At 46.3% G+C, this 23,048-nt stretch overlaps 1 protein-coding gene across 4 annotated transcripts in view; it reads right to left on the bottom strand.

The window, feature by feature from the left end:
* LOC132999475 (histone-lysine N-methyltransferase 2D) overlaps positions 1-23,048 on the bottom strand; it is a 56,890-nt gene that overhangs the window by 10,165 nt on the left and 23,677 nt on the right. For 3 of the 4 annotated variants that reach the window (XM_061069160.1, XM_061069168.1, XM_061069184.1), the window contains exons 5-11: positions 20,902-21,309; positions 19,955-20,413; positions 16,854-17,006; positions 13,955-14,143; positions 11,762-11,838; positions 10,276-10,381; positions 5,116-5,343 (exon numbers count right to left, since the gene is read on the bottom strand). In XM_061069160.1, the coding sequence (XP_060925143.1) occupies positions 5,116-5,343; positions 10,276-10,381; positions 11,762-11,838; positions 13,955-14,143; positions 16,854-17,006; positions 19,955-20,413; positions 20,902-21,309 (1,620 nt within the window). The remainder of the gene's footprint in view (positions 1-5,115; positions 5,344-10,275; positions 10,382-11,761; positions 11,839-13,954; positions 14,144-16,853; positions 17,007-19,954; positions 20,414-20,901; positions 21,310-23,048) is intronic. The other variant, XM_061069177.1, reaches the window with a different exon arrangement.

The raw sequence follows: 23,048 nt of genomic DNA, 5'->3' as shown, positions 1-23,048 counted from the left end.
GCACTATGTTCAAACCACACCCACTTCTACACAGAGTACAGTGTGAAGAGCTTCTGGTGGAGATGCTGGAAGTTCTCAAAGTTTGGCTTCTTTTGAATCAAAAAGTTTTACAGAAAATCTTATGGATCAACGCTGACACTTGTGTATAAAAGTATGTTTTGTCAAAATTCCTATTTTCTGCCATAACAGTGTTTTCTCAGTGGGTCTTGATTTGAAATGACAATATTTGTTATAATTATTTTCATCATATTATCATTATCATGTTATTTGATTAATACAAATTCTGAAAGCAGTATCACTTAAATTCCAACATCCGCACACAAACTTCTCCACCTCAGCACTCAGCTTCTACTGAGGCTCAGCTGAAACTTTGACTTTCTAGACCTCAGACCCTCGAATCCCTTTAATACACACGAGCCCTCGTTGTGTCGGCTTTGCTTCACTTGTTGAGAGACTTCAGACAGTCTCTGGCATTTCACATTTGAAAGGTTCAGATTCTTTTTTAATAAAAAAGTTTTCGTATAAAGTACAAGTAAAAAAGTAAAATTGCTTATATTCCTTTGTTATCTGCACTGAAACTAAGCAAATGTTTTTTATTTATTATTGAAAATGTTTAAATCACATCCAGTCCAACTTACCAGTTTTGTGCCTTAACTTTCCTAATAAACAAAATTTCACATAAAACACCTCTATAACTTCCATTGTCAGACACACACACATACACACTCACACATAGAGGGGTCTATTGTACTTTTTTAACGTGTTTGTTTCTCTCTTTCCCGCTTAATCCCAGACTTTTGTTTCTGCTCACCATCGGCACTATTAAAAATGTCCCATAATTCCCTTTAACAAAGGTCACATTCAGCCGCCGAGAGTAGGTGACCCCCTTTTCAGAAGCAGGGGAATGTCAGAGTGCAACTTGTCCCACATATACCGCACAAAAATATGTGATTAAGAGCACGAATGTAGAGCAGACACACACACAAACACATACACACACAAGGATAAACAGTGTATGAACTCAACTCTAACTGCCGAATCCCTTAACCTGCATGGAGTCTATGAGAAATAGGTCTATGGGATGTTTTGGTTTGAAGCTCTTGATTATGAAACTGCTTCGACGCAATTAGACAAAGGTGCAAAATATAGCGAGCTGTGAGATAAGGAGGCGTGAGGCCCGAGCGTGTCGTTACACAACGGTGCAGAATGAGGTGTCGCCGCTCGCTGTGTGTGAAGGCTCCGTATCAAAGGTGGAGATGGAAATCTGATCCGATAACAGTGCGACCTGCAGGAGGTGCAGAGGAGGACATCGGTTCTCTGATTGATGAATGAGTCACACGTGCACACGAGGAGCAAACTACGTGTGGTTAGAGCTTCATAAAAAGTATAATTCAGTTACTTCTTCAGGTAAAAAGCTCGGAAGCTGATGAGAAACTTGCTGTTTGAGTGGGTTGGAGTTATTTATGAAAAAGTAAACACTGAGGTTTTACAGTATGAATGATATTCACAGAGTTGCACCAGCGCAGTAAAAAAAACAAACTGGGTCAAAACCTTGTATCATCTAACTGGGCCAAGTGTGGTTCAAGCAGCAGCTGCATGTGTCCGGGATGTTTTGGCTTCATTTTTATGGTTCTGCGTTTTTTTCCGAATCATTTTGACTATTTTTCACATTTATAGTTAAAGCCTCTGTTGTTGTGTTGCAGCCAAAAAGGGTCGCGCTCCGCAGCGTGTGCCGGGGCGCCACAACGGAAAGGAGGTTGACAGCATTTGGCAGCATTCTCCTGCAGGCGCTGTTGTCGCTCCATGAAAACACGACTCCTCCCCGTCAATTTCTCCTGAGAGCCTGACAAGTGTGTGTGTGTGTGTGTGTGTTTTGAGGGGAGGGGGTTAAAGCTCTGGCAGGAAAACAAACAAAGACACACGTAGCGGCCACACTCCTGTCTCTGGCTGCACGCCACCGGCCTCACCACAAACCACAACTTACACACACTCACACATGCGTACGCCCCAATCAGCTTCTGCTGCAGATCCACACCGATACGCCCACAGAGGCCAAATCATCTGCCGTACTGCAGGACCAGATCTCTGGAGATAACCACACAAAGCCAAATCATCTGCTCCTATTGCCCTGCCGCTCCTTGACATTGTGCCATTAATAAGGCCTTTGTGGAGCGCTCCCTCTGTTTGGACACCGTATAATAGACTCTCTGACAGATTGACTTTGCCGTCTCCCCTTCCCCTTTTTCCTCCGTCCTGAACACAACGGGCATATTGCACACTGATGCTCATCAATAGGCGCGCTGTTTGTTTGCCTAATCATTCTGGACCGATGGTAAATACATAGAGGTATTCCACACCAAAGGCTGAGCAAACAGGGGGTTGCATAAAGGCACCGTACCTGAACACACACACGCTACACACAGCCGGCTCCACAAACACACACACATTCGTAAACACCTCTCGCTTTAGCCTCGTCTCTTTGAAGCAACTGGTCTTTCTTGTTTATTTGGGAGTTTTTTGTGAAAACAGTTAGGGCTCGATCTCCGCCCACGGGCAGGAGACGGTCACGTACGCCGCCGGTGATGGTGGGGCGGGGTCAGAGCGACGCCGGCTTCGAGGCCGACAGGTGTTCCACATCAACACTGACATTCTTCAGAGACCTCCGCCCACAGAGTCCCCGACACCACGCTCGGTCACTGGTTAACAGGAGCTAAGCCGCTGCTCCATGGCAACACAAAGGAAACCACAGCTTCTTGACATCAGTGTGGCTCCGGCTCTCCACGCTCTCACAGTCTGTTCGGTCTGAACCGACCTCAGGAGGAGACTAACGGAGCTGAAGGTGAAATAAACAGGAAATCCTATAAAACTGATGGGTCGAGGTCAAACTAAATATAACAAGTACATCTTTTTAAGTTAATACTCGTGTTTAACAAATAATAACAAACGCTTTCCACCTCTCAAAATAATATTCCTGAATGTGAGACAAAGGAGAAACATTCCTGCAGATGAGAAATATTGTTTCTGTGCCATAAAATTCATGAAGTTGTTATTATCTATGAAAAATGGTCATCTCCATAACGTAGATTCGGTTTTATCTGCTGTTATTGTCTGTGCTCGTCTCTGGAGTGAGACTCCAAACACGAGCAACACAACAGCGATGACAACTTGGTGGGTCACAGAGTTGAATGGGCGATGGGTGGCAGAGGACGTTAGGCGTGTGTGTGTGTGTGTGTCTGTGTGTGTCTGTGTGAGGGGGCGAGTGGAGGGTGTATTTTGGGAATCCTTTGGCAAGTGGTCAGCGTTGGCCTGGAAAGAGACAATTATGACCAGTTAGTCCTTTTCAGAGCCTAATGAGGAGCCACAGTTACAAGTGTTACGAGTGGACGAAAAGTAGGCAACACACACACACACACACACACACACAAACACACACACACACACACACACACACACACACACACACAAACACACACGTGCACAGGCACATGCACACACACACACAAACACACACGTGCACAGGCACATGCACACACACCCAACAAAAGGACCCTGGCGAAACACTCAGGAGTGTAAAGTGACAGATTGTACCAGGACACACTGTAAACACACCCCACCCACAAACACAAACCCCAGTCACACAACATATCATTTTCACTTCCAGTGTAATAAACATCCTCCGATAGTTTAACACTAAACTTTAACCAAAAACTCAACGTTCTTTAAACAATAAGGAAACTGATTACGGATGAGAATATGTGTCAAAATGCATAAAAAGGGAAAATATACATTAATTCCACATTAGTAAAGGTAAAATCAGTGATCAGATATTTATTAAGATTTATCGCAATTTATGTTTTAAAAGAATTAATGTTAATGGACTGTGGCACTTATAGTAATTTTGCCACATTTCTGTCACTGAAAGCATTTTACACAACAAGTGGGTCTTGTTTACTATAAACACGAGGGAGCAGAAAAACCTTTTGATGAGCAAACACGTAAAAAAAACTACAAACAATGAACCTCATCTTTATCTGAAACCTAATTCATATCTCAATAACGAGCCTGCGTCATATTTTCTGAACAACGGCTGCAGTAGTTTAACATTAATTCCAGTATTCTCTCTCTTTTATCTCTGTTTTTGGTCTCCACCACCTCCTAAAGGAAATGTACGATTCTTCGGTTGTTAAATTCCTCAACGAGTGTTCACCACCTGATGTGTTGCGGCGTCTGTCTGCTGTTTGGTGCCGAGCAGGAAGTGAACAGTGGACATTTATCGCTTTAACAGAAAGTTGTTGCGTAAAAAACAAGCAGAAATAACAATTAAAGAACTGAAAGATTGAATCGACAAAAAATAAAGTTGCAGCGACATTTCCCTGAACGATCTCTTTGGCCCCGTCATGTTGGTTTCACGTGTTCATTTAAGAACATCTCCTTAAAGAAGCAGTCCCTCACAAACATTAAAGTACAAGGACACACACACACACATACACACACAGTCCAGACTCCTGTACCAACACAAAAGCGTCTCGTCGGTAATAACCTTGCAGCAGAACAGTGCAGCCAGCTGCAGGGTTCTTCATCCCTCCTGATTACCGTCTGAACAAACCTGTCCAATCAGCCCCATTCATGTGAGCCAGCCCTCACAGGAGAACTCTGACCTGACTGACCCCTGCTGAGGGCCGGCCCCCTCAGCCTTGACCTTAGGTGTGGGACGTGTATTGTGGGACCCACCGGCCCCAGTGCTCGCACAAAGGCTGGGATGCCAGAAATTAGGCACTTGAGGGAAACTGGAGAACTCCTGGCTAAAGTCCTGTTTTGCAAAAAAAAACACAATTCAAAACAAATCAAGTGCCGTCATCGAGTGTTTGGTAAATGTGTTTGTGTGTTTGTGTTTTCCCCCACATTCTCTTTTGTGTGAGGAAGTGAAGAAGAGAGGTGGAAACTTCAGCCTGGGAAAGAACTCTTGATTTCAAACAGTTAAGTACCATTTTCAACTATAGGGCCTTGTGTTGTCGTATTTATTCATCTTAACGAGCAACTCTGAATAATCTGAAAATATCCGTACAAACTATAAATTACACAATAATCCCCAATTTCATTTCATAGCAAACTCACAGTCCTCGAAGTTGGAGGAAGCTTTGCTGCGTCCGCCCTGCTGGGGAGCAGCGTCCTGCAGTTTGGAAAGCAAGGTCAGCACCTTGGTTCTCCTCTCCTCCATCTTTCCCTCCGTCTCTGCGGTTCTGTGATCGAGTCTCTCGGGGCTCCTCCACTCGGCGGAGGACCCAACACGTCCTGGATAATCCGACTCCTCCTCGGTTGGGCCTCCTTCAACAGAGCTGCAACCTGAAGCAGAGATGGAGCAACATAAATAAGGCCTGTAGTTATTTACCATTTTGTACAGGGACTAACTTTTTCAATATAATCACTATAATCAACACAGTCCCCAGGGAGAAAAAACACATCTGTATTCATTGGCGTCCATGTGGAAGTAGCCACTTGGCACAAAGCTCTAAAACCAGTGCTTTTACTTTAATAAACACCAATTCACATCACATTGTTCTGCTAAACGCTGTAGTCACATCTCCCTTCAGTCCTTTCAGAGCCTCACTAAGGAACGCACGCTCTCCCTGAAACCTCCATCTCCGTCTATTCTGTCACTGAGCAGCCAATTAAGAGTCTCATTATCTCTGAATACACAGGCCGCAGAATGCACCTCTTGCTGCAGCAGCACGGAGACAAAGAGCGTCGTCAATGCAGGCTTCAGCGTGATGGAAGCTCAGCTTGTCTTCTGCAACAGTTTGCACCAAAGATTCAGACTCTTTTCTTCGTCCTGCTTTTGAAACGCGAGAGTTGCTCGTGTTGAGCGATGATTTACATGTGACACATTTGGTGAAGCTTGGATTCATTAGGAGGTGAAAGTTTGACCGGCGGAAGATTCATCAAACCGTCTGAACGCGCTGGCGTGGATTCATTTCTCCTGTCGGTGAGTGAGCAGAGGTCAGCAGCACAGATTGATGGAGACATGTCTCATTGGACAGGCCGTCTTCCACCACACTGCACACAATCACACGCCGCCGCCATCAGCCCCCCCGGTGTCCTACTCAAGTTTCAATGTCACCGGAAATGTATTCATCTTCTAGAGCAGAGAATTCATCATTCCTTTGTGGGGGGGGGATTTCATATACAACACAAACCTAATGTCCTGGACACCAACAGTGACATCACGATTAATGTGATTGGGCAAAATCCAAAACTATCTTTCATGTGTGAAGTTTAAATTGAGGAATCCAATGTATTTATGTTTTGAAGATATTTTTGAAGCCCTGGTATAACCGGACTAAAGGGCTACATTTTGGTGCATCATTACTTTTATTGACAGGACAAAATTGTGTTTATTTTACTTTTAACATTCTGATACCATCTGATTACATAGGGTATAGATTTATATCTGTCTGGTGTAGTCCACAATTTTGAATTGTACATTACATTTCAATAGATTTATTTAGGTTGAACAGATATTAATTAACATAATAATGTATATGAATTAATATTCTGGTAGTAAGTGCGGCAGGGTTTGGGAGTTCTGTGGCCTTATTTCCAATAAATCATTTATTAAGATATGAATATCTCATATGTTATAGATATAATTTATTGTATTCCTGTTAATCTATATATTCTGCACAGAATGTATATATATTTAAATTACAATCAAAGTAAAATCCTCACATTTAAGCAGCTACCTTCAGAGTATGATGATAATATTTGTACTGCCTGACTCGGCTTATCGACTATTAAGAACTGGTTAAAATCTCCAAGCCCAGACTGTTTATATAACGTACAATCTTTAAATCTCAGTTAACCCTCCGTCTTAAATTATTCAGGATTTGGTTTCTCCCTTTTGAAACCTTGCTATCCCAACGTCCAACACAGCCTAATCCGTGAATGCCCAGTGATTACTGGTCAGTTCAAGCTGGAAACAAGAGCCCATCTAAAAAACACACAGAGCACGTTACCATACCAACCGCAGCATCTGAACTCTGCAGATAGCTGGATTTGGCTGCGAGCGGCCGAGTCAAATCCCCTCGAAAAGGCCATCGAAGACAATAACACACAAACACACTCTCACACACACACACACACACACACACACTGCAGCACGGTCCAACTTCCAGTCCACCAGGCAGCGGCAAGAAGGTCGGACTTGTATCTCTTTCTTTGCGTGTTTGAGAAAGGGATGAGCATCAGCGGGACAATAAGCATGCGGAGGCTTTTCACTGATGCCACCCAGAGCCTTCACTCCTCTATCTCCTGGAAGAATGGCAGAACGGCCGAGGGGCAGGGTAAAAAGGAAAATCCTCACCAAATTATTATTCATGGGGAGGGGATTTCCCTTTCAGGCCTTTCCCAACACGTCAGCCTCTCTATCAGCCCTGACAAGTGCCAATCAAAGGGCTTGAGTCCGGGTTTTTTGGGGAAATGCTGCAGGATTTCAGAGACAATGGCCAACGAGTCCACAGCGACGGTGGCTTAGAGACAAAGGTGAATTGGCTACACTGTCAGTGTGTGGTCCTCTGGGGGGAAACGATCCTTGCTTACATGACTAATCTCTGCTCGCACCATCTCTGTCTTTCTGGAGCCTAATCTGTGCCGTAGTTTCCTCAGCTCTGCGCAACAATCCGCTGGGGTCAGTTCAGATTAGTGCTCTTTGTGGCTCCTGCTCATCGCCACATTCACCGGGACGCTAACATCTTCAGTAGCAGCTGAATGCTAAACACTGGGGTGAGCGCCACAGTGACCGGGGCAGCGGGGAAACAGTCGCCAAACTATTATAAGGGGAGGGATTAGTCTATCTATGAATTCCTGATGAGCGCAAACGGACAAAGGTCTTATCATGAACCTCGCTGGGGAGCAGTGCCGTTTTTTTTATCGCCGCCGATTTATGGCTCCAGTTTTATCTTGAAATCACTGAACCGTTTTTTCAATTGATCCAAAGAGGCAGATGGTTCAGTGATGTGGAACAGGCAGCAGGGGGAAAATAATCATTGAGGATAAATAATGTTTATTCATCAGCATAACTGTTTTCCCCAAATTCTGTTGCATCATGGGAAATGTAGTATACAGCTTGGATGATAGTGAGACCTAAAAGTCAGGATATCTCAGGTCTTACTTCGAAATTTCTACGTCTCGTGAGCTTAAATTATATTTGAGATTAAGTTCAACAAATAAAGAAATGTTTAATCTTTTGTCAGATCAGCTCACGTCATCATTAGCATCAGGACTTTGAAAAGACTGGCTAAGTCTATTCTGAAGAAAGACTGTGACGTCATCGTTACATCTGTGTCGTATTCAAAGAGGTTTTGTGGTTTGTCAAGAAACAAGGAGATTGGTTCAAGGTTTTGGATCCAGAAAGAGTGAAACACTAGAAAGAAAGATACTTCTTTCTGCCGATCTCCTACAAAAAGGTTATCATTATATCACAGCTTTTAACTTGTTGAAATACGACTTTATTCTCATATTACGAAATAGTAAAAAGTCCAGATTTCAGTTTTTCACGAGTTCCTTTGCTTTTTGGACGTGCGATACTAAATCACACACTAATTGTGTTACCAGCCCTTTTTCCCCAGTATCTCATATACGTCGAGTCAAAATGAGGTCACTCCCTGAATCACTTAGCAGCGCTATTGAAAGGTTGAAGTACGTGCACCTCCAGGGTAACCAAATCTCACCTATCCACACAAAGACATGCCACACACTGGGCATCTTTCTGAGACTTGTGTGACCTGAGGCGTGACCTCTCTACGCCCTACTGATGACCCTCAGCCCTCCCCCCAACAGGGTGACCATGCCTTTGGCCTCTAAAAGGTCAAAGCGCAGGAGCCGTTGCCCAAATCCTCTTGGTGACATCTTTTTTTTCCATGTTTGTCTAATTCCTACAGGGCAGTTAAACAGGCAGTGCTGTTTTAAAGCTGCAGGGAATTTCATTCATTGTAGTCGAGGACAATAGACAGATGTACAGCGTGTACATTTAACAAGCTGATAAATCAATCACGCTCCAAAGAAAAGGCCTTAATAAAAAACTGTTTAAAACTCATTCTGACTTGTGTGGATGACAGAAGTGATGTTATGAGTCCCTGTTGGAAACAAACAGCCAATCGGGATTTAAGTTTTGCAAAGTTAAAAGTTAAACACATAGTTTAGGATTCCTGGCTGCCCTGACAACAGCTGGATTAGGATCCTGAAATAGTAAATATCTTTATTTATTTGCCTCCATGTTATAGGATCTGCTCCTATTGTGTGTAGTACTTTGTCCCTATATATACATATGGTACACACGTACTGTTGTTGGTATACACAGTAGTATTAATTTGTGTTCTGGGCTATGATTATGAATGATGTGGACTTCTATCTTAGGCTTTAAGATATAAAATAATTAACAAATAATCACAGGAAAAGTCCCAACAAGATCATTACCACTGCAAGTTTTGTGAAAACTGATTTACAGTGGCCCCTCCTCTTCCACTCAAAACTATCAACATCTAAATCTGAGTGAATAATTAGGCTCAGCAGCTCGACATCCGACGCAGAGGATCACAAAGATGAATCACTGCTGCTTCTAAACGTTTAGCTCGGCCCGCTCATCAATCTCTGATAAGACGGATGCATTTGTAATATCGTGTGAGACCACAGCGCACCACGGACCATTAGTGTTGGTGCACAGTGACTGATACTGGACCAGTGAGTCACCAGCAAACATTATCACAGCCCGACAGACGTGGTCAAACCGGGGTGGGGGGGGCGGGAACACAGGGAACCTCTCAGTTCGAGGGCGGCGACACAACTCCTGACCTTTTCCCCCACGGCGGGCGCTGCCAATTTTCCAGTGTTTGTGGTCCGTACAGTAAACGCCGCCCCGGGACCCATCACTCATGAATGTACACAAGTCGGCCACACAGGTGAAGGTGATACCGCGAGCCAGCTGGCCTTAGCAAGGATTAGCGGGCTTAAGTGTACCGGAGGCAAGGGAACGCCAAACACAGCGCTGACAGTGAGGAGACAATGGCTCCTAATAAACCAGGGCTGACAGGGACTGAATGGGCTTTTACCGGATCAGACGCTAACGGGGAAGACAGGCTCTTGTATTGATTAAGTATTGTTGTTATATAGGCTCTCGAGACCTGGAGCCAGCTTTCAACAAGTCGGTCTGTCGTGGCGGCACACACACACACAGATCGTGGAAAACAAGCATTTTCTGGGTAGATGTGAGGGATGCAGTACTGTGGTCGGACGGGCAGGGAGAGCACGAGGATCGGAACATGTTGGCCGACGGACTCGGGTCGATGATCCATGACGACGGGGAACCGGAGCCTTCGTCAGAAAGGTCCTGAAGGGAAGAGGAAGACTTTTAGAAAGAGTTCAGGCACAAAGGAGTTAAAAAGTCATGTGATTTCAGACACACTGGGTTCAAAGAGCTTGTTCCCTGTTTGCAAAGTTAGCATACTCTACGTTTGATAATTTATGATGTCACTACCAACACAATGAGCGTCCACGGCCTTCACATGTAACCAGAGATGAAGATTGAGTTGTCAAGACTTCCTGTGATTGTTTCCAAAAGTCCGATCTATCCAAGTTTGATCTGGACCGAGACCACATGACTAACATTTGGTCTTTGGTCCAGCACACAGATCTGAACCAAACTAAACCAAACTAAACCAAACTAAAAAGTCAGAAGGTCTAAACTGAACGAGGTGGATGTGAAAACTCCCAAAGTCTCAAGCAAATATCTGCTTCTCTGAAAAGAAGAATTCAATTTCCATCATTTCTTATACGCCGCAACAAACCTGGACTTTTGGGAAAATAAGATCACACACCTAGAGAAGTGTTAAATGATCCAGGAGTGTTTTCATGTTGAGGAACATCTTGTAGAATGGAAAGTTTTGAATAATAACAATAAAAACTACACTGGGAAGCAGCAGCTCCTCCCACCGCCCGTCTCCAAACATACCGCCGGTTTAACATCAGCCGCTCTTCATTATAAATAATCCAGTGGGTGAACACTTGCTTCACTGAGGTGTATTATGCAAATGGTCGTGGTATGAATCCTGCAGCTCATCATTGTGGTGAGACATAATTGTGGGGGGCTTATGAGTCTCATTCATGCTTTTCAGGGGCTCTCTCTCGTCCGTCATAAAGGGGAGATTAATCGTAGATCACGTGGAGCACCTGCGTCCATTCCACTGGAGCCCAGCACGCACGGGCCCCCCACAACCCCCCCTCCTACCCCCCCGATGACCCCTCAACCCCCATCTGATCCTGGTGGTGGTGCATCCTCCAAAAGAATCCCACCGTGTCGGGGCGTTTAGCCGAGTGTACCCCCCCCCCCCGCGACAGAGCAATGAGCTGGTGTAAAAAGGCTGCCTGCTCCCCGTACAGTGCCCCCCCCCCTCTCTCCTGCAGGGCCGTGACTGATTAACCACACACCTGCTGCACGCCACGTGCCCTCTGTTATATTGTGTCTCAATTATCAACAACAATTTAGCTCGTCTTGCTGGAACGACAGTTATAAATGCATACCAGTTCCAGTTGGTAAAAGGGGGTCTTTGTGTGGGGGGCCGACTCTGTGTACCAGGTCCGGGCTTATTGTCTGATGGGAGTTGATTCTTGAAGAGTTAGTGTTTGCTCTCGGCACGCTGCGGCCCCGCTTTGAGAGGGAATCTGATAGATGGACGGAGGAGGGGGGTAGAGAGTGAAAAGCGGCACTCACCGATTTGTTTCCCTGGACTCTCCCTGCGGAGTCACACCTTTCAGAGATGCTGCCAGCTGTGAGGGGCCTCCGAGCACCTGACAACAAAAAACCCACACACAGGACACAACGTCAGGCTAAAGGCAGAGGAAGCAATTGTGGTGTGGCGCATATGTAAGCAGGCAGGCAGGCGTGTGCGCTCCGTGCACGGGTCTACATAAATGTCAGCCCTACGGCACACTCTGCCACGCACACTTCTCTTTTGTGCTCGAGTGTGTGTGCACAGATATGAGTAATGTCGTGAATTAGCTCCAATTATGGCTCTAAATCTCTGAGCAAATAGTGGCAAAAAATGGAGCAACAAAACCCCGGAGGAGCACCTGTCTGCCGGAGCGTGCCAGGTGCAAACTTTGTTCTGGAGACACACAGAGAGGAGGCTTCCAGCAAAGTCACACAGATTTGTACTCTTGTTGTAAACATTGCGGGCACAAATGCATGAGTACAAAAGCAGCAGCGCCATGGTTACCAGATTCTCCTCTGCTGGTAATGAGCCAGATCCGAGTCACAAAAACATATTCTCCCTCTTTCTTCTTGTGATTTCTCCGCATGCAAATAGCTCTGGTTTTATTTGTGCAGGTTTTGAGCCTCTGGGATTCTGCGTCTATGCCAACAGAGTGGAGGTGAAGGGATTTAATACTCTTCCGCTCATTACAATGAAGATCCACTTTGAAATAATCAACAACTGCTACTCCTTTCTCCTTGTAACCAACTTTCTTTAATGAACCATCTCTTCAGTGGAAACCAGTGTTAACCAGCAATTCATTGATATTTATTAAAGCATTTCAAGCTGGACATGGTGGCGCTAGCGGAACCTTCATCAACAGGATTCATCATCTGGGAACCATGACAAGGGACCAACACCATTGTCTTTAGAGCCACAAACATGCTGATGGCAGATACTGGTGAAATCACTTCTCCATTCCTACGCACAGTGCAATTTAACAAACGTTATCCAAACTGGGAGAGATAAACACAAACTATCTGCATGAATGCAAACAGCCAGATTTAAGAGAGATGTTTCTTTGTGATTTGGTCGAACTGAACCTTTAAACCTCGGCCGTGTTTATCTCTCAGACGTTATCAGTCCATAAACAAGCAGCACTAGACTGAGTGAGTTTTCCTCTTAGCTCCTTATCCACCGTTACGTGTGCTGCGCTCGCTTCTGACTGTCCCCGGCAATCTTACTCGGACTTTCCCAGTTAATAATCCACTCCAGCGGTTTGATCTTTATTAATATGGCACATCCTGATATCCCTGTAAACCTTCCCCCTACTCGCCACACCTTTGGGGGAAAAGCAGTTAAGAGCTCACGGCGGCATGCCAGCGAGAGGATGAGAGGCGGTGTTGCAGCTCGTTAAAAGAAAAGCTGCTCAACGCCATAAAAGCGTTTACTCTCAAGGCCGGTCGCAGAAAACACATGAATACAGTGTCATGTTTTCCCCCCTTTGTCTGTTCATGTGTTTTCTCCAAACACACACACACACACACACATGGACACACACAGAGACACAGACATGGACACACTTGTCTGACTCCTCCCTCTCACTGAAGTGACGGTTTTTGCTTATCAAACGATCTGGTTCAAACTGTCAGAAAGATTCGCTCACACTCAGAGAACTGAGATTGCTCGCCGGCCTTTTAAAAACAAAAAAAACATATAATCAAAGAATAATCACGGGAGTTGCATGTGTTTGAATCACTTATAAATCACAGACACTCGTCAACTGAATAAACACGTTTCAAGAGTTACTGAGGACATTTGATGCCGAGTCAAAGTTTGTCTCCTGTGACGCCTGAACTTCCTCTTTCGGCTCCTTTCCCACCAAGCGTCAACAAGTCACTCGTATCAAGTGTATCCGGGTGTTTTTCATGGATTATATTAAATCCTTGCAAATCCCCAAAATCCCCATGATCGTCACTACCTCCCATAATATTGTAGATCTTTGAATTTGCATGTGGAATGGAAATTCAGTCATCGATCAGAAATGGGTTCGACATTTTTTGTCAGTTATCCAGAGCTTTTCTATTCATGGATTTTGGTGATTGATCACATTTGTTCTTGGGACATTTATTGATAGATTTGATACTTTATAATGATTCCAGAGTAAAAAGGGGGGATTCATTCACATGCATCTCTCTCATGAAGAGCTGTACCTTCTGGTGTCAGTCCTGCATCGTACTGCATCCAGTCCTCCAGAGGTGGGAACCCGTCCTCCAGACCGCAGGGGCTAGGCGAGGTCTCAGGCTCTGGTCGGTCCAGGAGCAGCAGCTGGACCCGGGACAGGGGGCCCAGATTCCCCGAGTCACAGCCCATCGTCAGCGCTGCCAGGCCAGGGGACAGCTCTGCAGAGGGGTGATAAACATGTAAAGTCAGGAAAATGTCCCGCAGCACTGCAGCAGAGAACAAATGCGCTCTGTCAAACGGGTTTGCTTTTGCATGAGTGAATCATTTGAAGAAGTTCACAAAACATTAATGCTTCCGTGTTGAGCTGCAACAATAAGAAACAATAAGAAAAAAAGAGTTATCTTCATCTTATATTCAGACATGAATCGTGTTCTTATCAAACAATACAAATGCGAGTGACATCTTTCTACTTTTCAAAGGATTAGGATTCATCCCCTGGGGACCCATGTACCGAAGTGTGTTGTGACACAATGCAAACTGTTGACCTTTATAATGACCCAAAATTTGCCTGTACGACTTGTCGAACTGGATTATGAAATTACTGTATATTCCCCGGGCCCCTCCATCCACCCAACCTCCAACCCAGAGCGACTCACCCCCCCCCCCCCCACACACACACACACCCTACCTCCCCCCCAGGCTCCAAAGTTCTCATCGTCACACCCAATTAAAAGCGGATCAGTGACAGTGTGGCTCAGTGCCCATGCAAATCCCCGGCCCACGCTGACTGTGTGCGGAGCTGCCATTCCTCTCCGAGGGGATTTCACACAACACGCTCCGCTGCAGGTATCCCCGCTGCACACACACACACACACACACACACACACACACACACACACACACACACACACACACACACACACAGACACACACGCACGCACACACTTTCCCAAGAACATCCATACTCCCTTCACATTAAAGTTTTGCTCACAAACAGAAAGTTTTGGAAGTTTGTATCATGAAAAATGTCTAGTGCACACACACAAACACACACACACACACACACACTGTTGGTAAAACAATTCCCCCTGGTGAGAAAAGGGAACTGTTGGAACTCGGCTGATAAACGAGGGAGTCGTTGAGAGGAAATCCCTGGGATAACTGTGGCTGCAACACAATGTGGAGGGACACACTTTCAGTTAGGCCCTGTTATTAGTCCATCATTAGCCTAAAGTGGCCGCAAGATTGAAAGACACTTAGCAAACACAGTGGCAGATAACAAATGACTAAGCTTGTGATTAAGACACACTGGTTGCCACCCACTTAGCGTCGGAAGAGCGCGGACATGCTTCCAATTCAAGTGCGTGACGGTATTGTGGGTTTGAAGTTGGAGAAAAACATCAACTCATTAAAAACTTTGCAACGTGAACTTCACCCATGATTCTGATGTTGAGCTGAAAGTGTTAAAGCCTGATGAGAAACTTTCAACTCTCGCCTCAAGTCTAAAAAAGCAAATACGAGTCTAATCACAAGTTTCCATTAGTCATGTTCACATGCAAATCTTTCAACTGTTAAACTGTTAAACCATTAAAACAACATTTAACCACTTCCCTCTCAAAGCACAAGTTTTTTTAAACAGTGGCTGAGAAAAGCAGAGGACTAATGAATGAATATTTTTTGGTATATTGATCTGGGTTTCGTCGGACCAAGAGCTAAAGGTCTTTTAAAAATATCTGAGGTCAGTCTTCAGTTACAGAAGCATCAAACAAATCCGGTCTAACATTTCAGTCAAGACAAGAATCTCCCATTTATTAATTTTCATCTGTTCTTGCTCATTTAATTGATATTCTGTGTTTCGGTCTCAGGAGCCTGATGATATCTGCAGTTTTGAATAAAAATCATCCTAATTGAGGCTTTAAATCTCCACATTTTACACAGATGCAAATCGAGCTTCGTCAGGGGCTGATAAAAATCAGTCTGGAGCATTAGCTCACAGTTGGTCTGAGCATCAGGTTGCTGTTATCACGCCGCGGCTGCTCCGGCAGCGGCTGCTCCGAACCCTCCACATCCTCGGGGGCAAAGGTCGCCAGGTTCAGACAGAGGTTCGGGTCAAGCAAGCAGGTTAAACACCTTGTCAGGGGATTAGCAGGCTGGGAGGGAGGTGGAGGAAGTCTTCATTGGCTAATGTCCCCCTCCGCAGCTCACTGACCCACCCCAGGACACACACACACACACACACACACACACACACACACACACACACAGACTTACACATGCTATCTAACACAGGCATGCAACCACAATGCATTTACTCTGCCTTTGTTGGCCAACATGGGCTGATTTACCAGACCCGACACAGTGAGTGCTCAGATAAGACCAGCGCTGTCTGGGACAAGGCAGAAGTCACAGAGGAAGGAGAGCATGTCTAATTGAGACGTTACTGGGAGAGAGAGACACACACACACACACACACAAACACACACACACACACACACACACACACACACACACACACACACACACACACACACACACACACACACACACACACACACACACAAACAGAGAGAGAGAAACAACAACAAACACGGACACCTTAAGTAAAAGACAGTGTTGTGTATTAAATAAGATTAAATGGACACTTTTTAATTTTAATCTAATGATGAAAGAGGAAATTCAGGTATTTGTTGATCCATTGATTTGCCAATGATTAACTTAATTGCCAAAAACTTGACATTTACAATTGTTAAACTGATTCATAAGACAAACAATAAAAAAAGAATTAGTTGTATGCCCTTAAAATGTGAGAATTAGTTTATGTTTCTCCAATTTTATTATTGTGGAAATAGAAGATTTTTTGTTTGCCATTTAAAAACACAACTGTGTGCTCTTAGACAGATGAACGTGTGTCTCAGTGTGTGTTTGTACCTCTGTGAGGTGAAGAGCCTCCTGAAGAGTCTGACGCCTGCTCCTGAGACCGACAGGAAATAGACGAAGGGGCGATGGCCTCCAGTTCATCGAACATGTGTGAGTGGCTGCAGCTGAGCTCGGAGTCATGTGACGCCGCTGTGCCACAGCGTCCTGCAGGAGCACAAGAGGGGGCGTGTCGTGTTAGGATGGTAATGTTGATGATGATGAGGGTTGGATGGAACTTTAATGATTCACGTGGGCTGATGCATTAGGGAATAATTTAATAAAATGCAAAAAAAGAGGTGAATGAATAATAGTGAAACCAACTGGGGGTGTGGGAGGGGATGAGGAGACATACAGAGGTTGGAGTAAAGCTGAGTGACACCTTCCCTTTCTTTCTCTCTCCTATGGAGGAGTCACTACTGTCAGGGATCAGACCCAAATAAAAAAAAAAGACAAATTGCAGTGTATCCTCTTGTTGTGATGTCAGTGAGTCTCAGGGACCTGGGCTGAATGGCTGAGATGTAAATAAACAGAGACACCACAGAGACCGACAGCGAGAGGAAACGCTCCTGACGCAGGGACATCAGGCGACAGATCTCGGCCGGGTGTTGTTGTGGGTTTAGTTAAATCCTGTCCCTTCCAGGTTTTACACTCTGACAAGTGGACAACTCCCAAAACAAACCCCAGGACCTCCAGGAGAGGGTCTGAGGACGGCGTCACGGTCGCACCTTCGGGGCGGAAGCAAAGCTTCACCTCACCTGCGATAAACACCGAGCGACAAACTCTGCCCTCAAGCCCTAATCACCACAGTGAAGTTACTAATTAGTTATCTCCAAACCACACCATTCCATTCTCCCTGGTTTTGAACTGGGGAGGATTAGCGAGTGACACAGTTTGACCGGGTGGTGTGTTTTGTCACCGGCCTGAAAGAGGCTTGTGGAGGCTTTTCTCACATTAGAAATGCAGAGCAGCTTGTCCCGGACAAAAGGATAATATATACAGAGGCTCTAAAAAGGAAAGAGAGGCAAACTCCGCTGGCGTGGCTGAGTCTGCCCACATGGGCGAGTACACATGAAGCCACCCTCACGCCGTGGAGTGTGTGAGCAGCTACACACACACACACACACCAGCACCACCACCGCAGCAGCAGCATTGTGCACTTGAGCGGCTCGGCGCTCTCCTCCAAGAGACAATGGAAGGACTTGACTTGACACTTCAAAGCATATTGCTGCTGTCAACTCAGCTGTCGTTCTCAGCCGACGAGGGGCCGCACCGAGTCAGGGAGAGTTTTTTCGGGGAGGTTAAGGGTGGTGCTGCTGGAGTCAGGGACGGACAAGGCCGGCTCTGTGCGACCGAGGCCTTCTTATCCTGGTCCCAGGGCGAAGAGGCCAGGCCAGGCCAAGCGACTGCCCCCCCGCCTCCCCCCTTCGCATTGTGAGGGACAGTTACACTGTGGAGATGTTGCTGAAAACAGATCAGCTCAGGGTCACGCTGAGGATCACAGGGGATCTGAGAAAACGATGCAGGGGGTCACAGAGGCTGAGTGAGAAGAGGAGACTCCCATCAGCCTCTGGGAGAATGTGTACAGTACGGAAACAGCACAGGGTTAAAATAATACCTGATCTGCTGCGGCTGATACAAGCCAACTCGTTTACTGAGGCAACTTTCAGTATAGTCATAATTGTCTGAGTTAGTGCAAGAAGACAAGAAACAAGCAGAAACACCATCACACAGGTTTTCGAGGGCTTCCAGACTCAAGAGGAAAAGTTCAAATCCAAACTAAAACAACATGTGAACAACCAAACAGACCTTTTAAAGGACGGCGGCAAATAGATCCAGTGCAATTTCAACCGGAGACCAATTCTACAGCCGTCATTCTCTAACATCAGATGTCTGAGTCAGACGAATCAAGCAGACATCTTGAATCCGACGCTTCACAGTGGTTAACTTAAAGTCTTCTGCAGCCGTTCAACTTCTCAGCTCAGTCGAGTTCCCTGAGGAAAGATGCATCGACAAAAGTTGGCCAATTTTTTGCTGGATGAACCTGAACTTAATTTGCTGGAGCGCTCCACATTAGCGTGCTCCTGTGCAGTGCAGCATTATTATTAGGAGAAGATCTGGATGAACCGTTTGCACGTCTACACTCCGCCTGGGGGCTGTTCTGTCTGTTGTTCATCGAAGCCATGTCGCTGTGTCTGTAATAACTTTGCTGTCTTATCAACACTGACGGTAAAAAACTAAAAAAACTGATCAAAGTTGTAATAAAGCGGACTTATCCTTATCCGAGCTCCACATTGAGCTTGAATCGCCTCCATCTGTGCTCAGATAAATGAACCGGTGACACTCGCTCTGTGTCTGCCATGAACAGAACAGCATGCCCCGATGCAGCATGGGCCCCCCGCAGCACAGCGCCACACAGGGAACAGTACATGTCTCTGATAGAATGGAGAAAATCCCTACACAATTTCCACATTGTTTGCTTTCTTTCATAAAGTTCCTGGAGGAGTCAGATGTCAGTGGCCCCGTCCTTTATCCCCATTGGGGACGGTAAATTAGTGGCCGCAGGAAAGCCGCGGAGGTATTGTGGATCGGAGCTATTGTGGCGGCGCTGTGCCGTCAGCGAGCGGTGGTCAGTGTGGATTTATGACCATCGGCAACGCGTCTCCCTCTCAGAGTGCAGAGAATAGTGAAGGCGCGGGGGAGCCGAGGCCGAGGGGCACGGCACACGAGGTAGGGACCCCGACTCCTATTGTTGGGGGCCTCCTGCTTTTGAACAGGGAATCAAACGGTACCAGCTTTTCATTAAAAGCCATCCTCTCTATTGATGATTTAGAGGAAAAAGAAAAGCTCTCTGCGTTATTTATTACGTGGTGGGAGGAGGTGGGAAAACAGGCCGACAGCGACGCTTTCACAATGTGTTGATGGAGGCAGCAGCATCTTAACGCCTCACTATAGAAGCAGGCTTTGATTCTCTGAGTCTGGCCCGGGGGTCTTTGTTTATGAGATGTCCAGCCATGTTCAGGACAATCGGGCTTGAAAGAATGTGGGTAAGGAGCGCAGTGCCGGGCAGGGAGGAGGCTGCGAACCGTCCATATGTGGCAGAGCTCATTTCTCACCTCTGACAGGGGAGATGGGAGGCAGGACGGGCCAGCGGTGAGACTCCAGCCGACTCAGGGGAGGGGAAGGGCTCAGGCCTGCCGCTGACCCTGAGCGGGGGGAGGTTGTTTGTGGACTTGGGCAGGAAGACCAGGTGGCCGAGGGGAACGCCAGCGGGACTAGGCCTCGATCGGAGTCCGAGGACGGGTGAAGATCTACGAAAGCTTCCCCGGGGAGACTTCTGGTGCTTTGGCGACTGCTCAGAGGTTTGTCTGAGTTGGGGTGGAGGCGTGAAGTCGGGCGAGATGAGAGAGGTGTGGTTTGTCCAAAGAGCGGCTCACAGACTGGAGGGATGTTCAGAGAGGGTTGATGAGGGTCGGATCCTGATGGAGGGAGAGACGGCAGCAGAGGTGACGTCACCGGTGAAGGCTGAGGAGCGGAGGAACCGTCCTCTGGGTCTGAGTCCCTGGTAACTGCTGCTGGAAGACAAAAGAAAAGAGGGATTTTACTACTACTCTCACCCGGAAATTATAAAAATCAAGAGTTTAATCCTAACTATTTTAAAACTCACAGCTCAGATCATCTGTTCTGGGGTAAAATGAGCAAAATACAAGTCTCAGTTTGTAACTTTCCAAATATATTTTTGTGCCTTTTTGCTTCATAAGTGGCTTTAACTAGATTAATATAATAACTAATTTGAGGAGAGCTAGTGGGCGCCCAACATACATCAATTTCTTCCTAAACGATTAGTGCATTAGTTGACAAATATGTGTTTTCAGGAAATCTTCTTAAATTTAAGGATTTTATGTTTTCTCTTTGGGTTTTGATTGATTTGTCTGAAATAAATCATGAATATAAATATTTTGAATGGGGCGTTTTTAATAAATCATCAGTTATTAGAAAAGATAATGATTAAAAATAGAATTAGTAAAAGCAGGTGTAAAAAGGGCTTCAGGTGATGTTCTACCAGACAGGACACTGCTCCTGCCACTGGTGAGGTTTGTGCTGCGGCTGAATGAACTGGAAGGTGGACGACTTAGATCTGAGAGCGACCCCTGAGAGAGCTGGGACCCAACAGGCCGGAGCTGCAGCTCGGAGTCCGGCTCGCTGACGGACGCCACAGCTTCCTCCCTCTCCTGAGGTTGCTCATCCTCCTTTGGAGCAGGGGGAGAGCGGGGGGGAGACGCTGGCTTTTTTCTTCCAGACGCAGGGTGAAGTGTATTTTGGTGGGGAGGGGTTGGATTAATGGCGGCTGGCGGTGGAGTGACAGGGAGCGGAGGACAGGGGACAACTACAGCAGCAGAACTCCATCCTGCGCTCAGGCCTTCGCTCTGCACAACATCTCTTCTTCTGTCTGGACTCAGATGGAGGCATCCTGCAAACAAAACACAAAGACAAACAGTGTTTTATTGACATTATCTTTCAAAAACTCAAACTGGTCCGAGAACATCTTTCTGTCTCAGCCTCTAAAACCTAATAAAAGCCAGATTTCTGCCTCTGAATGGTCAACACAGCGCAGGTCACCCTTAAAGCTGCTCGTGACATTTTCTTTCCCACTTCCCTCAGTCCTGCAGCAAACACTTGTTTCCCTGCTGGGCGTGTCGACGCGCTAACAAAGGCAGAGAGAAATGCTCCCGCCGGAGCAGCTGGCTGTTTCCCAACCCGGTATTCACAGAAGTAATCAGAGCTGTGGGCGAGGGGGAGCTCAAACACACACACACACACACACCACAATTATTATGAGATGGAGACGTCAGTTACAAGTGTCTCAGAAAAACACAATCAACAAGTGTCGTGGGTAGAGGTGACAGATTGAGAGGTTCAGGTTATTTGCTTTTTGAATTCATGGATATAAAACGTTTTATTCTGAGAGGGTTTTCCCAAACAAAGACCTGACTCAGACGCTCACCTTTGAGATTATTTGTTTTCACCTTTAACAGTTTAAAAAAACAACCATAAAAAACAGACTGAAGCATTTCAGGAGCTGCAAATAGGTTTTCTTTATGTAATTCTTGCTTGATAATGTTGACCATTATCCATGAACACAGCGTGAAGTTAAACCCTCCGTTCTAAAGCACGTGCAGCACTGTTCTATCCTTCTCTCTCTCTCTCACTCATTATCTCTCCTTCTCCAGCTCCTCTTTCTAACTACACGTTTCCTTTCATCCCTCAGACTCTCTTCCACAAACATCAACTCCATCCAGCGCCGCCCATTTCCCTTTGGCCTGCGCCATTCTTTTACACACCCCTTCTTTTCTCTCTCCTCCTATTTTTTTGTTGACCACTGTGAGGGTGTGAGGTTGTAAGGAGGGGGGGTGCAGAGGGCTGGAGGGTGTCAGACAATCTGCTCTTGTGTCCTGGGGGTCTGCCGCCGAGAGGAGTCAGCACAGGGGGATAAAGGGAACGCACTGGAGAGCACATTTCTACACTGCCTCCTCTTACAATGCTCCGTCATTCCCATCTGTTACACACACACACACGCACACACACAGTGCACGTGAACGGGTGCATGTGTGTGCTGATGTGCATGTGAATGACATGTCAGAGCGCACGGCGTTGGGCGCAGCACGTTTCTTCAGGGAGCAGGGTTAAGGGCGATTGTGAGGGAGCCGACCACCATATGGTGGGATAATTAGTATTAGAAATACCCCCCTCCTCTGCTGTGTGTGTGTGTGTGTGTGTGTGTGTGTGTGTGTGTGTGTGTGTGTGTGTGTGTGTGTGTGTGTGTGTGTGTGTGTGTGTGTGTCTGTGCATGCTGAAAGCAGGGCCCTGCTGTGGAGCCGAGGTGTGTGCCGGGGGAAATGCCTTCACATCAGAGGACGAGCCCTGAAAGGAGCGGCAGGTCCCCCGGCCCAGGGCCTTTCACTCCCACCAGAGGACCACCAGGAGGGCGGCGCTGTGGGCACTTCCTCGCCAGAGAGGACGGCCAAGATTTGCACTTAACCCAACACAACCACAGAGGGAGAGAGATTAAGAGCTAACGACGAGCTTGGTTGCCTCTCCGCGCCTCCACTGCTCCAGGAGAGGAAGAAAAGGGCAGAAAAGTTGTTAATGAGCAGAGCTGTGGAGTCAAAGGAGTCAGTGCCCTCCTCCCGATGGCGTGAAAGCACCAGG

Source organism: Limanda limanda, chromosome 1 (genome assembly GCF_963576545.1).
Source record: "Limanda limanda chromosome 1, fLimLim1.1, whole genome shotgun sequence".
NCBI classification, from domain to species: Eukaryota; Metazoa; Chordata; class Actinopteri; order Pleuronectiformes; family Pleuronectidae; genus Limanda; species Limanda limanda.
Note: the sequence above shows the minus strand (reverse complement) of the source record. Positions and strands in the feature narration are given on the sequence as shown.